Source organism: Semicossyphus pulcher, unplaced genomic scaffold (assembly GCF_022749685.1).
Source record: "Semicossyphus pulcher isolate SPU_LCO1_2020_fin unplaced genomic scaffold, fSemPul1.0.p SCAF_19, whole genome shotgun sequence".
Lineage (NCBI taxonomy): Eukaryota > Metazoa > Chordata > Actinopteri > Labriformes > Labridae > Semicossyphus > Semicossyphus pulcher.
Window position 1 is genome coordinate 13,171,496 of NW_027211692.1, and position 14,135 is coordinate 13,185,630.

Below are 14,135 nucleotides of genomic sequence, written 5' to 3' on the forward strand. Positions count from 1 at the left end.
CAGGGTTATAACAACACACCATGCATCCCTCCTCCTCTTGTACAAACACATGCATGCACACCCTCACACACATTTTGGACCTTTGCTATCGTTTACAGAGAACGAGCGTGTAAAGACAAAGAATATACATTTGAATACGATTTTCTTGCCAAATTAGAAGCAAAGTCCTCGCTGTAGACTCACAATAAACATCCAGCTTTTTTTGTAAATGTAGTTTATTACAATACCATGTAATATAAAAAATAGAATGCATTTGAATACAAAAATGAGAAAACAAGAATCTTGAAAGACAAACACAAATGATCCCTTTCAAACATATCAAAAAGTTGATCGAAATACATTATCTTTGGTTAAATTTGGAGTCATTTACGTTATATGTCAGGTAGGAGTAAAAACAGAACCCAGGGTACAAACAAACAGTTATAAATGTGCGTAAGCCCAGAGAGGCTTTAATGTCGACAAACTTTGGTATAAAATGGCTCATATAAACAAACGAAGGCTACAATATTTTACATACTGGACACATTTCCCTTTACACCTAACTCATTTAAAGATCAGCAAATATTAGACTAAGTTTGATTTGTCAAAGCAATTTAATAATCTACCTTAAGGCCACTGGAAACAAATGACTTTAAATTGTTTAAACAAGGGGCGACCTACTGTTTTACAATACGACCAGTCTGCCATAAAATTGATTCAATACCTGTAATCAGATCATAAAACCTCAGTTTGCACAACAACGTGACCTTCCAGGTGAAAATGAATACAATTTCCTATCCATGTTTTTCCACAAGGATTAATTCTGTTTCAGTTAAAACTAGATTGATGATGCATGCTTTAAATAGATTAAATGTACAAAAAGACAAACAGCAAACATACTAATACAAAAAACAACACAAAGGCCATTACTGTAACTAGATGCCACAAAGAAGTGTATTTTTATGTACCATAAATGGCCAAAAGTTTGACCACTACCTGTGTAATGACAGCAAAAGGCTCACATGATGAGGAGTGTTCTTAGGTTTCAAGAAGGTTTGAAGGACCTATTCCATCAATTCAGGACAGATTCAATCAGGAAATCAGTATCCTGTTTTCTGATTTACCTCTTTAGATATTCTGTTGAGGATTTTTAAGGCCCAGTCGAGACAGAATAGGACATTTCAGAACCAACCGCTGTCACAAAAACACGGCAGGGCAGCGTAAACATTGTGTGAACGAAAGGTGCAAAATATACAAATAAAGAAGATCATGCTATGACTATGCAACCACAACCGTCACATTATGTTTCAATGGAGATCAAACAGATACAGAAGTGTAGATGTTCAGACGAGTCCGTAAAGTGTTTCTAAAAATTTGGTAGGGTATATAGCAATTATAAAACTGTGTAAAAAACATTTATATCAAAAACATCAAACCTAGAAGCTTTAAAAATAAGGCACTTATCAAAAATAACAGATTTTGGGTGCATTGACATAAAAATGACTACATGGGATCACAGCAAACGTTTTAGTGTATTTCATGCTTCAGTATTTAAAAGCTTATTCTCCCAAGTGTTCTGTCTTTTCACACACAGTGTCCTATAAAGAACCAAACATGCATTGCATAGAGTATAGACCCTTTTGTTTCCACTGTTATTTCGTACTTATGGAGAGCACCTTTTACATGAAAACTGCAGACAGTAATTCCAAACAGTTCTGATAAAATGCAGACTTCAGTAACTAGAAGTAATAAAACACTATTGTATAGCTTCGAAGCTAGTATGTTATTATGGTTGCACATAACTCGGTCCTGTTGAAAAATATTGTCACTAAATTCCTGGAGTGTTTGTAGAATATTATATTGAGGCTGTGTACTAAAAAAAGAACACAGCAATATTCAACTATTTGTAGATTAGTGCCTGTGCCAGATAGTCTGGTGTACACTTCCTGTGGTGGATCCACAAACACATTTACCAAAGACAGCTTGGTATGAGTCCTGAAAACTGCAAAGAGGAGCTGAGAGAATTGGCGAAGCCATGACGTCTTGCATAATACAGTCTTTTTTTTTCTACATCAAGGCCTGTAAATGGGCCAAGCAGACTTATCTGTTTAAGTTCTTCTGTCTGGATCTGATCAATCCTGTAAGGCACATATGGATTTTAGTGACAAAAAACTCTGAGGCATAAAATTCTCAAGGTGAAACCTAGAGGAATTTTGTGTTGTTGAATCAGCAGATAGAAAACTGCCCATCAATGTGAAGTACAGCTGCAAAAGATTTAAATGAAAAGTGCCAGATAAGACAACAATGGCCCTACTCAGAGAGCATCACTTCGGTCTTGGAGGACAGTCAGAGTTGAATAAAATCCTCAGATCACCAACAAAGCGAACAGAAGAGTTTGTGACCTGCCTGCTGAGTGTTTCATCCTTTTTTGTTTAGATCACATGGGGTTGCCAACCAGCAACGTAAACAGACTACAAGCCCAGCTCATCGTCCACAGGGACAGACTGCAGCTGAGTCAGAATCTTGGAGTCACCGTCTATCCCCTCAGGATTCCCCAGCGCTGAGTGAGCATCCACATCCTGCTCTGATGAAGGACTTCCTAGAAGAAGCGACTCTCCTCCAGGTAGGCCTAACAGAGCCGGGTCCACAGGCAGGTCCCCCTTGCTGCGGACGTCAAACAAAGTCAGACCAGTCGAAGTGGAGAGGGACACAGGGCTCCAAGCTGGTTGGGACAGCTGGGTGCTGGGTGTCACTCCGCTGTACATGGGGCTGAAGGTGAGCATACTCTCTGGGGTGAGTGTTGTGGGGGTGGCCGAGTGGTCCAGTGTGTGAGGGGAGGAGGCAGCAGGTGTCCCCGTCTCTGGAGCACAGTATGGCGGAGACGAGTTGATGAAGTTGAGGGTAGATGACGTGAGGACGCCAGGGGTGGGGGCACAGGTGATTGAAGGCTGAAGGGTTACAGGAGGGACGGAGGGGGTGAGGATGGGACTCAGACCATTAGCAGGGATGGGTGGAGCCTCGGGGACTGGTTTCATGGGTAAACTGGTGAGCTGGATGCCTGCTGGGATGGTCAGAATCAGCTTGCCTTGCTGGACACTCAGGTAGGGGCTTCCGCCAAGGAGAAGGTTACCTACAGTGGAGATTAATATTAAGTTTACAGCAATCAAGACTTCGGATCAGTCAGTCAATCAGTTCCTTTCCTTCATTTTCTGCAATTATAGATTCTCTATTGTTTAGTAACAAGGCTGGAGGCAATACAGCAAAACTATCAATTATTAAAACTTCTTTTGTAAATATCTGTTGAATTCTGTTTACCTGGAGGAGCAGAGGGCAGCTGGATGATCCCAGAGTTGAGGAGCTGCACACCAGGAGCAACGCTGGTTGGGGGAACCACACTTTGGATGGGCCTCAGCTGGTTTATCCTCAGAGGACCCTGCGGGACCCCTGAACCACCAGGAGCAGAAGTCAGGATCTGTAAGGGCATTCCAGCGGAGGGGATGGAAAGAGACGGACTGGCAGGAACCACTTGGGGGAAAGAGATGGTGGACGAAGTTTGGATTGGGGAGACCGGGACCAGCTGGGGCATAGATAAAGGGACTAACTGTGTTGGTGTGGTACCTTTGGCCTGGGGGACCGGGACCACTTGTGTCGGGGACGAGATGGAGATAACCTGTGGTACCTGGACTTTGCTGGGGGTTGAGTTTGTGATTTGGTCCCCCAGCTGGTTTGGTCCCCCAGCTATTCTATGAGGCAGCTGATTGTTGTTCAGCTGTGAGATGGAGACTATGGTTGTAGCACCTTCAGGCAGAGTTGTTGAAGCACCCTGTTGGTGCTGCACCAGTCTGCTGCCACTGCTGTTCACTATCTGGCTTTGGAAATGAGGAGTTGGCGAGGCAAGGGGGGATACTGGGACCAGCTGGGGGCACTGGGACACCTGTCCTCCTGAAGAGTGCTGTACCAGCTGGGACACTGGTATACCCTGGATGGAAGGCACAACCTGGGGCAGAGAGAAGACCTGAGGGGTGGAGCTGCTGGAGACAACCACAGAGCTAGAAGGGTTTAACCGGGCGCCAGAAGAAGCTATGACAACATACTCCCCTTGACTGGAGAGAGAAGCAACAGATGATATGGAGTTTTGGAGGGTGAGGGACTCCTGCTGTTGGGTGTTATGTGTCAATACCAGCGAGGGGAGACTGGTTGGAGAGGACAGAGTTGGTGATGAGGGAGATAAAGATGAAGAGGAGGAAGACACTGTCTGGCTGCTGCCCTCTGAATCGGGGACAGTGATGAAATCCAATGCATTGACGCCGTCTGTCCTGTTATGGAGGGGAAGAGAGATGACGGATGGAGGGTTTGAGGCTGGTGTAACGTTAGTGCTAAGAACAACTGCTGGAAGACCGCTCTGTTTGGCCTCAATGGCTGAAACCTGCTGCTCTGCCACAGAAACTGTTTGCTGCTGCTGCTGCAGCGGTTTGGTTATAACCTGAGCCCCGTTCAGTATCAAAGGAGAATTGGATGCAACAGGACTCAGTGTGACTGTCTGGCAATCGCCCAAGCTTAGCCCATTAATAATGACACCAGCACCATTGCTGGAGATCAGGGAGTTTCCGTTGAGAAGTAATGGCTGAGAGGCCGTGAGGAAACCACCCGAACCGTTCAGGATTAGCTGGCCCCCCGTGCTGCAGGGGACGGCAGAGAGAGAGATGATGGAGGCCGTGGAGCCGGAAGCCTCCTCTGGTTTTTCAGGAGTGTCGTCCATGGGGCTCGTCTCGTCGTCGGAGCTGTGGTTCCCATCAGACTCACTGGAACAAGCAAAGACATAAGTCAAATAAAGGTTGGGCGCTGAGTTCTAGAAGTACTCATCTTGAACGACCAGCTATTGATTCCCTTTGTAAGTTTCTAATCATAATAATGCTTGAACTTTATGCCAATGTTTGAGGTCAACCTTGAAGAAATGGACGAAACCCATTGCATCATTCCTTGGATTTCTGATCAGGCAGTATTTTATTAGCATTATGGATGGATTAGTATCCAAAACAGTGCATCTCAGCACACAAGTTAAAGTTTATAATCAATTCTGATTATTATGTGAACAGTGCAATAATTTCAAAATCCTCATGAATCCCCCCCCTGGGGATCAATAAAGAATTATTTTAATCGCACTCTTTACAAACAATCAGTCAATAAACGCATTTTATATGGCTATTTAACAAGGAAGGCATGATTCATTTGTGTGACTAATATTTGCAGAAGTACCGTTTTCATGATAACATCCGATATTTATCAGCAAATGATTGAGAACTAAACTTGCAACATGTGAGTTGACCAGATTCTTCTTTTGTGAGACCAACCATTCAGTTTTAATATTAATCATCTTTTTCTGGTCATTGTTACTATCCTTTGAACAAAATGGATTTTATTCTGCAGTGTTTAAGTAGAAAACTATCTTAGGTCCTTTGTAAATGTGTGCAGCTCTGGTTTACCACACAGCCAGTCTGCCAGGCCCCCACAAACCCTCCAGACTGATAAGATAAGCCTGCTGTATTCTCTTTATCTCCTCCCCCCTTTGCTTGGTTAAAAAGCGGCTGTAAAACTCAGAGATTTGGGCCTGAATGAAAGCAACTTAAGAGGATCTCTCTCTCTCTCTCTCTCTGTTTACCTCCCCCACCTTTCCCTAGTTTAAGCTTTTGCTCTAACCTTGGTCACCCTGCAGGCCCCAGGCAGAGGTGCAGGTTTTCAGGAAACTTGAGCCATGGTGGGTGCCTGGATCTCACATTTCATAACAAAGCAACATGCTCCTGTCCCAGACCTGTGTGGTTTTACTGCTGTCAAAAGTCAGCTCTTCTGTCCATCTCCTCAATGGATGGTTTTTTGTTAGGTTTGTTAGTTTGAAGTTTAATGTGTAGCTACATACTCTTTGTATACTGTTCTGTGCAGTCTTGTAGGTCTGTGTTTATCATGTGGGTTTGGTCTGGTAGTTTGAGGGACTACTTTGAGTTAAGCAGTTGTTATAAAACACAACATGAAATAACCAATGGTAACTAAACCTAGACAGAGACACAGTGAAGTTTGCTTTTGAATGTCTCCTTATTTCTTCCATCAAGACTAAATAGATGCAATAAATGTGTTAGCTGGTCTTGCCTTTTGCTGTGGGTCCCTGAAGGGGTCCTGTCCCTCTGCCTGCGGTTCTTGAACCAGTTGCTGACCTGTGTTAGGGACAGTCCGGTGATTTTGGCCAGATTTTTCTTCTCGTCCGGATTAGGGTACCTGTTGCTCTTGTAGCACTCTTTCAGTGCGTTTCGGGACTTCTCTTTGAAGCAGTACACGGTCTCCTCTCCGTCCCAGATCGTTTTAGGCAGGGGGAACTTTTTCCTGAGCCGGTACTTGTCCACTGCGCCCAGGCTACGGCCCCGGGACCTCTCCGCCTCCTTGTAGCGGGCTTTCAGGTACAGGTCCTGCAGGAACCCGTGGTTAGACTGGTGGAAGTCGTGGCTCTCCAGGATGGCGTACAGTTCCTTGAATTCTTCCCGGTGGAAAGCCACCAGAGCCTGGGCCTTCAGGAGGGTCTCGTTGCCACGTAGCAGCTCGGACGAAGGAGGTATGGTGGATAGAAATCTCCACAGGCGATCCACATTGCCCGCCTGCAGAAGGGCCTCGCACAGACATGATACTTGGTCAGTGGAGAAACTCAGAGCCGACTTCTGGAAAGTTTTCAGCAATTCCTCCGAAACGTGGACTGTAGCGTTTTCTTCTTTAACGTCCGATGATGTTGGCTCCTCTGGGCTGTTTTCTGATTGTTCTGCAGACTCCAAAGACAAGGAAGCCATTTTTAGTTTAACTTTTTTTCCTCCACTAGTTCCTCCTCCTCCCTCCCTCTCGCTCTCCCATTCTCCGCCAGACAACCAAACCAAACGTGAATGTGCCAGCGAAATACCAGTGACCACGCCCCTTTTCTCCCACTAATGCACCGTCTTTGTTATAAAGTTAATACTACTGCTAACTTTCTTATGCTACAATATTAACCTATTCCCGTCCTACTGATTCTTGCACGACATTGTTTTGTAGCACTTTGCTGTCTGATAAAACCATGGCAATATTATGAAACATCTGTTTAAGGAGAATAAAACTAGTACATAGATTTTAGTTGTTGTTGGCAGCATTATAATATTATACTATTTTTATTCCATTGATATGCATTTTAATAGGCCTTTGAAATTGGCTTCAAATACTTTACACCACTGCCGACCACAACTATCACTGTGAAAATGATTACAGAATAGGGATGCAACCAACAACTATTTTAATCTTGGATTAATCTACTAGTCATTTTTGTGAATAATTGATCGTCTGGCCTATATAATGCTGTCATTTGAAAGGTTTATTGACTAATGTTGATTTATTGTCCTAATTGTTTCATTGTGTCTAAGCCCTAAGGGATTTAATGTGTAGCCACACAGACCTATTCTTTATGATTAAGCTTTGCATGGCAAATTGGTCAAAATTGTTCATATAGACTGTAAGGATTGTCTTAAAACAAGTGTTAACCTCACAGCCCTGGAAGAATTTGAGAATTTTCCGGTCATTGCAAAATTGCTCACGATATACTTTATATTCCCTAAAAGCAAAACATTTATTATGTGTCATGAACGAAGGCCTTTGCAAGACAGTGTCACCATGTTTGTTCAGACCAGTTTTCCAGCCGAGGTCGTGTTCTAATGCAAATAGTGTCCTTTCCAGCACTCACAATTAAGTTTACACGAACACAGCCGTTACAATTTGCATTTCTGACATGCTTGATGTTTGTTTGTGTTTTTGCAACAGAACATCCTTCAACATCTATTTCATCCTTTGTGTCAGAGACCAAATTTAGTACGCTGGCCTACACATTTATGTGAGCATGATCTGCAGACAAGAGTGTGATCGAGGCCGGGCAGGTTTGGAGATCTCCATCTCCATCAACAACCATAGGAATTTCAATCTTCACTGTGGGACTGTGGGCTTGTCTCAGCCCCCCTCTGCTCCTCCCCGCCCGGAGTTAGGTTGTAACTCTCTTTCTTTGATCTTCTGTTTTCTGCCCATACATGCTCCAGTCTGTTATCTCTGCTTGAGAAACACTTTCTTTACTTCTACATGTTAATGGCTAAAGATGGACTAGTTTGTCTAGCTGGGAAATCATGTAGAAAATCAGATAGGGTATAAATTAAAATATGAATTATGATGTAATAAAAAATAAGCCATACATTTTTTTTATGGTGGAAGCAAGCTGTTTATTAGGTCAAACCTGTTGTGATTTGCATCACAGTTTTATTTTATTTTTTTTATTATAGAAAGGCTTCCAAACAATACTCAAACTTCCTGGTTGAATGCAGCATAAAAAGGACCTTTGTTAAGTTCATGTACTGGGGGACAGCGCCGCTGTGGGGTTATTTCAACGTTTGCATTCACTCCTGTCCCTGATTGGTTCTTGATCATGTCAATGAACTGACAAGTAGGCGCTGCAGACCATGTTCTCCGATGTGATTGGTGCTCTCCAGTGTAGAGGGCGGGTACAACGTTACAGAGCGGGGCGTAAACACATTTGTACCAGCTACACAGCGACAACAATGTATTTCAAAATTCGTGAATTAATCAGGCTAATAGTGATTTAAAGGCCAGAGGGGAGTGGTAGGGGAAACGAAGCTTCCTGTTTTTGAGCTGAGGCACTGAATTACAATGAAGCACTTGTGTTGAAAATGTTTCAATGTTTGAGATAATTTGATTCAGACAGAAATAGCGACATCTGCTGTCCAAAGCGTGGACCCTGTTTTGTACTGATCAACTTAATATGAAAATAAGTGTAATACTCCTTGTAATTCTTGTTATTTTGTTCAAGAAAGCTTTTTTTAATGTACAAATCTGTGTTTAAATACTGTTGCTGATGGACAATAATATCCCGTATTCAAAACAAATAGGAACGCCAATACGTAAGTTTGAGCATGACGTAAAGAGGTGGGTCATCGGGGTTGGACGGTCACGTGATTTTTGGCGTGGCTAAGCAACGAAAGGAAACCATCGAAATACCTTGTTGCCTGATACTTCTACTTTGAAAGGTGGATATTATTGTAGAGCGGTTTGCTCAGAGCGTAGCATCACTGCAGAATATACGCAAATGTAAGTAATGTAATTATGGCCGCCCTGCTGTCTTATGTAGGGACCTCATTGAGTCCAGCGTGACTCCGCTGCTGCTAGCCACCCAAACAGCTAGCGGTGACGCAGACTGTGGCTAGCTAATCTAAACTAGCTAGCTAAAATCGGAAAATGTTAAGTAAAACTGGAAAGATCACGGCTAATAAAGTATGTAAACATGTGAGAAAATGGTGCTTACTTCCATAATTTGATTTCTAGTTGAATACTACAACGTGCTTGGTAACGTCAGAGTGCGTGTAAGAAAGTTAGTGATGGAACGATAGGAGGTTGATGTACGTGTGTGTGTGAGGTGTGTAGATTTAGTCTTTTTTTATATATAGCTAGTCCATATGACATAGACCATTTCAAGGGAGTTGTGTTAAAATTGAATGTCTTCAATTAAAATGTACTTTCAGTTATATGGACTTAAAGATATTCTGTATTTGAAACATTTGCCAGCAGTTCTAATTAAGTGTATCAATTCCAATCATTGGTAAATATGTAACATTGTTTTTTCATTTTTTTCCCCCAGTGCTTGAACATTAGCTGTGTCCATACCTCTGGCATCATGGACAGTGGAGTGACAGTAGTTACCTGTCCGTATGTGGATGTACGCCTAACAAGCACCATCTCCTCCTTTGAGGTGAAGCGCAGGTTCAATAGAGGGATTACTATAGCAGAGCTAAAGGTGAGATCAGCCTACCATACAGATTTATTTCACTATACCTTCATATATTCCAGATACCTTACTATAGATTTTTAAAGTTCATCACATTACATCTAATTTTTTTGTTGTAATTAGGGAAAGTTGGAGATGGTCGTGGGCGCACCTTCCTCTGGTATGGACCTGGAGTTGTTCAGTGTCTCTGATAAGTTCCTGCAGAAAATGGATGACAATGACGCTTTGCTTGGTTCCTACCCTGTGGATGATGAATGCAGAATAAACGTATGTAGCTGTTTGGTCCAGACCAATGTCCTATTTTATATTTTCTGCATGACTAAATTTCACCAAATTTACCAAATTTCTTGAAAAGAGATGATATGCATTTTTCCTCAAGTTATGTGCATGAAAACTATCTGTCTATAGTTTACAGTAAAACATTGGTGAACTGGTTTGAAAATAACAACCCTGCCGTGTGGAGAATAGTTAATGGTTTATAAAATGATTATTGTTTTCATTTGTGGTTATTAATGAGCACCTTTGTTAAGGAAGTAGCGAAAGTTCTCTCAATTGCTCACAGTTGCATGCATAACTACGTGTTTGGTCTCATCCTGCATCCAGGTCATTGATGTGAGTGGAGGTCAAATGGATAAGTTCACTGATGTTTCCAAGGTGGAGAAGTTTGAACTTTCAGATGATGCTTATAGCAAGAGATCAGGTACAGCCTGACACACTCAAGCTTCTGTCCAATTTGTGAATCTTATAAACTGTTTTGTGCTTTTGGTTTAACTAATAAGTTATGTCTCTCTGATCATATGGCCAATCTGTGTTTTTGCAGCACAGGATGAAACTATAGCTATGCAATAAATACATCATTGGAGATGTTAGCTTAATATGAGTTCATAATTTTAGAAGAAGAATTAACCATTCACTATTGATCTGCCGACCTAAACAATACTTGGCGATGCAATTGACTATGAAAATAGATTTTTAGTTGTAGTTATTGACAAGAAAGTACCTCCATCATACAGTGACATAGCCATTTTTATTAAGAAAGTTTTTATTTTATGCTAACCACTGACAAATGCTGTAAAGGAATTATCCAATCATATTTGATAGAGAATGTTCTGCTGCATTCACTGTCTGTTCTGAAGTACCCTGCATTTACTATAATCCAACTGTCTTTTTAGATTCTGCGAGGTCGTTCATGAAGAATCGTCGTGTTGGTCAATATAATGAGGAAGAAATGGCCAAGAAGAAAGCTGAACTTGCTGCTCGGAGGGAGGAAGAGAAGGCTGCTGTGGATGCCATTTCTGTTGGAAACCGGTGCAAAGTGCAGGTCGTTGGACAACCCACCAAGCTTGGCACAGTCATGTATGTTGGTAAGTGTGGATAAAGCTTTTTGTTCCTTTTAGTTTGTATTTAGCAACTGCGACGCACAAATTCCCCCCAGGGATAAATGAAGTATTTCTGATTCTTTTCAGTTCAGAGCCACACCAAACTCCTACATCGGCATACTACACCTCATTTTTTACCTGTAAGACATATATTTAGCAGCAGCATTCAACATTTCTATTGGACTACTTTATTTTTTCTAGTCATGCCACTGTAGTTTTTAACTTAATCATATAACCGAATAAAGGATTTCAGTCATCCAGTGGGTTAAGGTAAGCTGAAGCTCGGCTCACATCCCCAAGCCCCAATAAAGAGAGTAGGAGAGACACTGATTTTTAACGTTAAACTGCTTAATTTAGTGTTTTACTGGTTTCAATCAGTGGGTCAGTATGTTTCGGAGATGACGAGACCTCTGGGGAATAATTTGGCTCCTGTTCAAACACCTTGTAAAAACATTAAAAAAAAGAGCACTGAGGGGTAAAATTGAGACTTGATTTGTGAATTTGCTTCTCCTGCATGGCTCTGTGAACGACGACAAAGCTAAAGCAAAAGTATGTAGACATTCGACATGTCAACCGATGATTTGAAAGTGTTGAATTTACAGTATATGGCCTTCTTATGTCATTGTTTTGTTTTGAGGGCTTATGTTTTTCTTCAGATACTTTTACAGTATAAATATATCCCCCTGACGACAAAGGGTACACTCTCAGTCTGTGGGAAACACATGGGTGGATGTAAACTGCAACATGACTGATTAGCGGAGGCTCATCACAGTTGACTAAGAATACATGACAAAAGCAACAACAATAAGCGTAGGAAGATCCAATGTAAAAAACAATGTGATGTTCATTGCAGGTACCACAGATTTCAAGCAAGGCTACTGGGTGGGTGTGAAGTATGACGAGCCTCTGGGAAAGCACGATGGAACGTAAGAGCTTTTTTTATTTTCATTTGAACTATGCACAATGTTGATCATGTTGGTGTTAAGCTTGCATTTGACGCTCTCTTTTTTATATATTGTCTCTCTGCAGTGTTGAAGGGAAGCAGTACTTTGCATGTGAGGACAAATATGGTGGATTTGTGAAGCCCCAGCATGTGATTGTGGGAGACTTTCCTGAGGAGGATTATGGTTTAGATGAGATGTAAGACTGCAATTTAACAAAGGCTTTAGACTTTTTTGTGTTTTGTTCTCCTCTGGAAATCATCATCCAAAGAGAGGTTTTCTAAACATCTTTTAAGTTCAAGTTCTCTCTGATGCCATTGCAACCTAATAGAGACACATGTCTCTTGGTGTGCTGGATGTGTATACATCCAAGAGGAGACCGCACCATCAAGGCAAGAGAGGGTTTTTGTTTCATTTTAGGAAGCATACTGAAGGTAAACATGTAGTTCTGCACTTCTGTTTCATTTCATTTAGCTGCTTTCCCAAAACTTTTTGCTCCCATGTTTTCCCAATTTGGGAATCTTCCATGTAATCAAAAGGTTTTTATGACAGTTTAGATTAAAAAAAACCTTAACTGCTTGTTTAGTGCATATCAATTTGTACAAAGATGATTGTATAAAATTGTTTATAGTTAACCTGTAGCAGTAGAACTTTTGAAGAATGTAAATTGCTGAGAGAGAGTTCCAACTATCAAATAATATGGATAATTGTTCCTGGTGTTCCTGACTAACATGATGCCCTATACAGATCACTACTCACAGATCTGGCTGACAAAAAATAAGAAACTCATTCCACCATGTTTCACTCATGTTTGACAAGAAATGCACAGTTTAAGAGAAAAAGAACAATAAAATTCCCAGTAAACATCAGCCTCATCTGGTCAGCCATCACCCTTTTATCTAAAACTGATGTTCCTATTTGCAATACTTGCAGTTATGCTGTCTGCATAGGTGTATGATGCCTGGAATAAGAATTTGGGAGGTTTGTCTTTGCTAAACAACTTTAAGTTCCTTACATTTCATTTTGTGGTTGTATGTAATATGTTAAACAGTCCCATTTTTAGGTTTCCAAGTGGGCATAAACTGTAATTCCCGTAATAAATGATCTGCACTTGAATGTGTCCTGCTTATGAAACAAGGCTTAATATGACTACTGTTTCATTAAACGTGATCAAATATCAAATGTATCTACTTAGTTTAAACTACGCTTTCCTTTAAGCAAATGGAGGACAACACCCAAGAATAAATTCAATAATTAAAGGGGATGCTGGAAAAAATGTTTAATTTAATACTTAAATGTACTCAATATTAGTAACAACATTCACTTTCATGTTATACATATTGGGCTTTTTTTTTTAAAAATAATATCCAAATGTTTTCTATTCCTGCAGCTCCATATAAGCATGACACATTAAATTACATGTGATTGTAGTACTTAACCCTCCCTAAATTTTTCTTCAGTTTTTTTATCTTGTGTTCAATCTCTGAACTTCTCAACACTGAACAGGTGCATCTTCACTCTCCCATCAACCCCCCTCCCTCTCCATTAAAATTTAAAGTTAACAATATGCCTTATTTATGCATTTGTTTTAACGTACCGATTCAAAACTGTTTTGATCCTCAAGAGTTTACAAGAGAAATGTAAATTAATTATTTTTGTGGTTTCTTCTCATTGATATGTCAGTACCACGCACAAAAATGTAGTGTAGTTCTCTTTTCCTTTTTTCAAAACTCTGTTATTCTCTAAGGTGCTGTTGTTACTACGTGCCAAAGTGTAATGCATAATAATAAAAATGATTTGCCTGTACAGGAGCCTATCAGAATATGATTTTGTTTGTACCAGTAACATCACTTACCTTGTATATTATTCTCTGTCTGAAACTTCCTTACACTTAATATTTACTTTAAAATACATGTTTGTGCTTCTTCCAAAAGTGATTCTATTTTCCCCCTTTTTAAAGTTTTTTTTAAGTGTGCCATATCGGAACTAAGG

At 41.0% G+C, this 14,135-nt stretch overlaps 2 protein-coding genes across 3 annotated transcripts; one reads left to right on the forward strand and one right to left on the reverse strand.

Moving 5' to 3' along the window:
* Window positions 1-255: 255 nt before the first annotated feature.
* On the reverse strand, window positions 256-6,818 carry six5 (SIX homeobox 5). Of its 2 annotated transcripts, XM_069668933.1 has the most exons (4): window positions 6,121-6,818; window positions 3,295-4,781; window positions 2,998-3,109; window positions 256-2,006 (listed from the first exon to the last, which is right to left on the reverse strand). In XM_069668933.1, exons 1-4 carry the CDS (start codon window positions 6,804-6,806, stop codon window positions 1,949-1,951), a joined length of 2,343 nt encoding a protein of 780 aa, XP_069525034.1. In that variant the 5' UTR covers window positions 6,807-6,818; the 3' UTR covers window positions 256-1,948. The 2 variants fall into 2 exon arrangements, with proteins under 2 accessions (XP_069525034.1, XP_069525035.1); XM_069668934.1 differs by having other exon boundaries at window positions 256-3,109.
* A 2,194-nt stretch (window positions 6,819-9,012) lies between these two features.
* On the forward strand, window positions 9,013-13,949 carry tbcb (tubulin folding cofactor B). Its single transcript, XM_069668493.1, has 7 exons — window positions 9,013-9,129; window positions 9,677-9,832; window positions 9,947-10,090; window positions 10,427-10,523; window positions 10,996-11,187; window positions 12,056-12,128; window positions 12,232-13,949. The coding sequence occupies exons 2-7, from the start codon at window positions 9,713-9,715 to the stop codon at window positions 12,344-12,346; spliced, it is 741 nt and encodes a 246-aa protein (XP_069524594.1). The 5' UTR covers window positions 9,013-9,129; window positions 9,677-9,712; the 3' UTR covers window positions 12,347-13,949.
* Window positions 13,950-14,135: the final 186 nt, after the last annotated feature.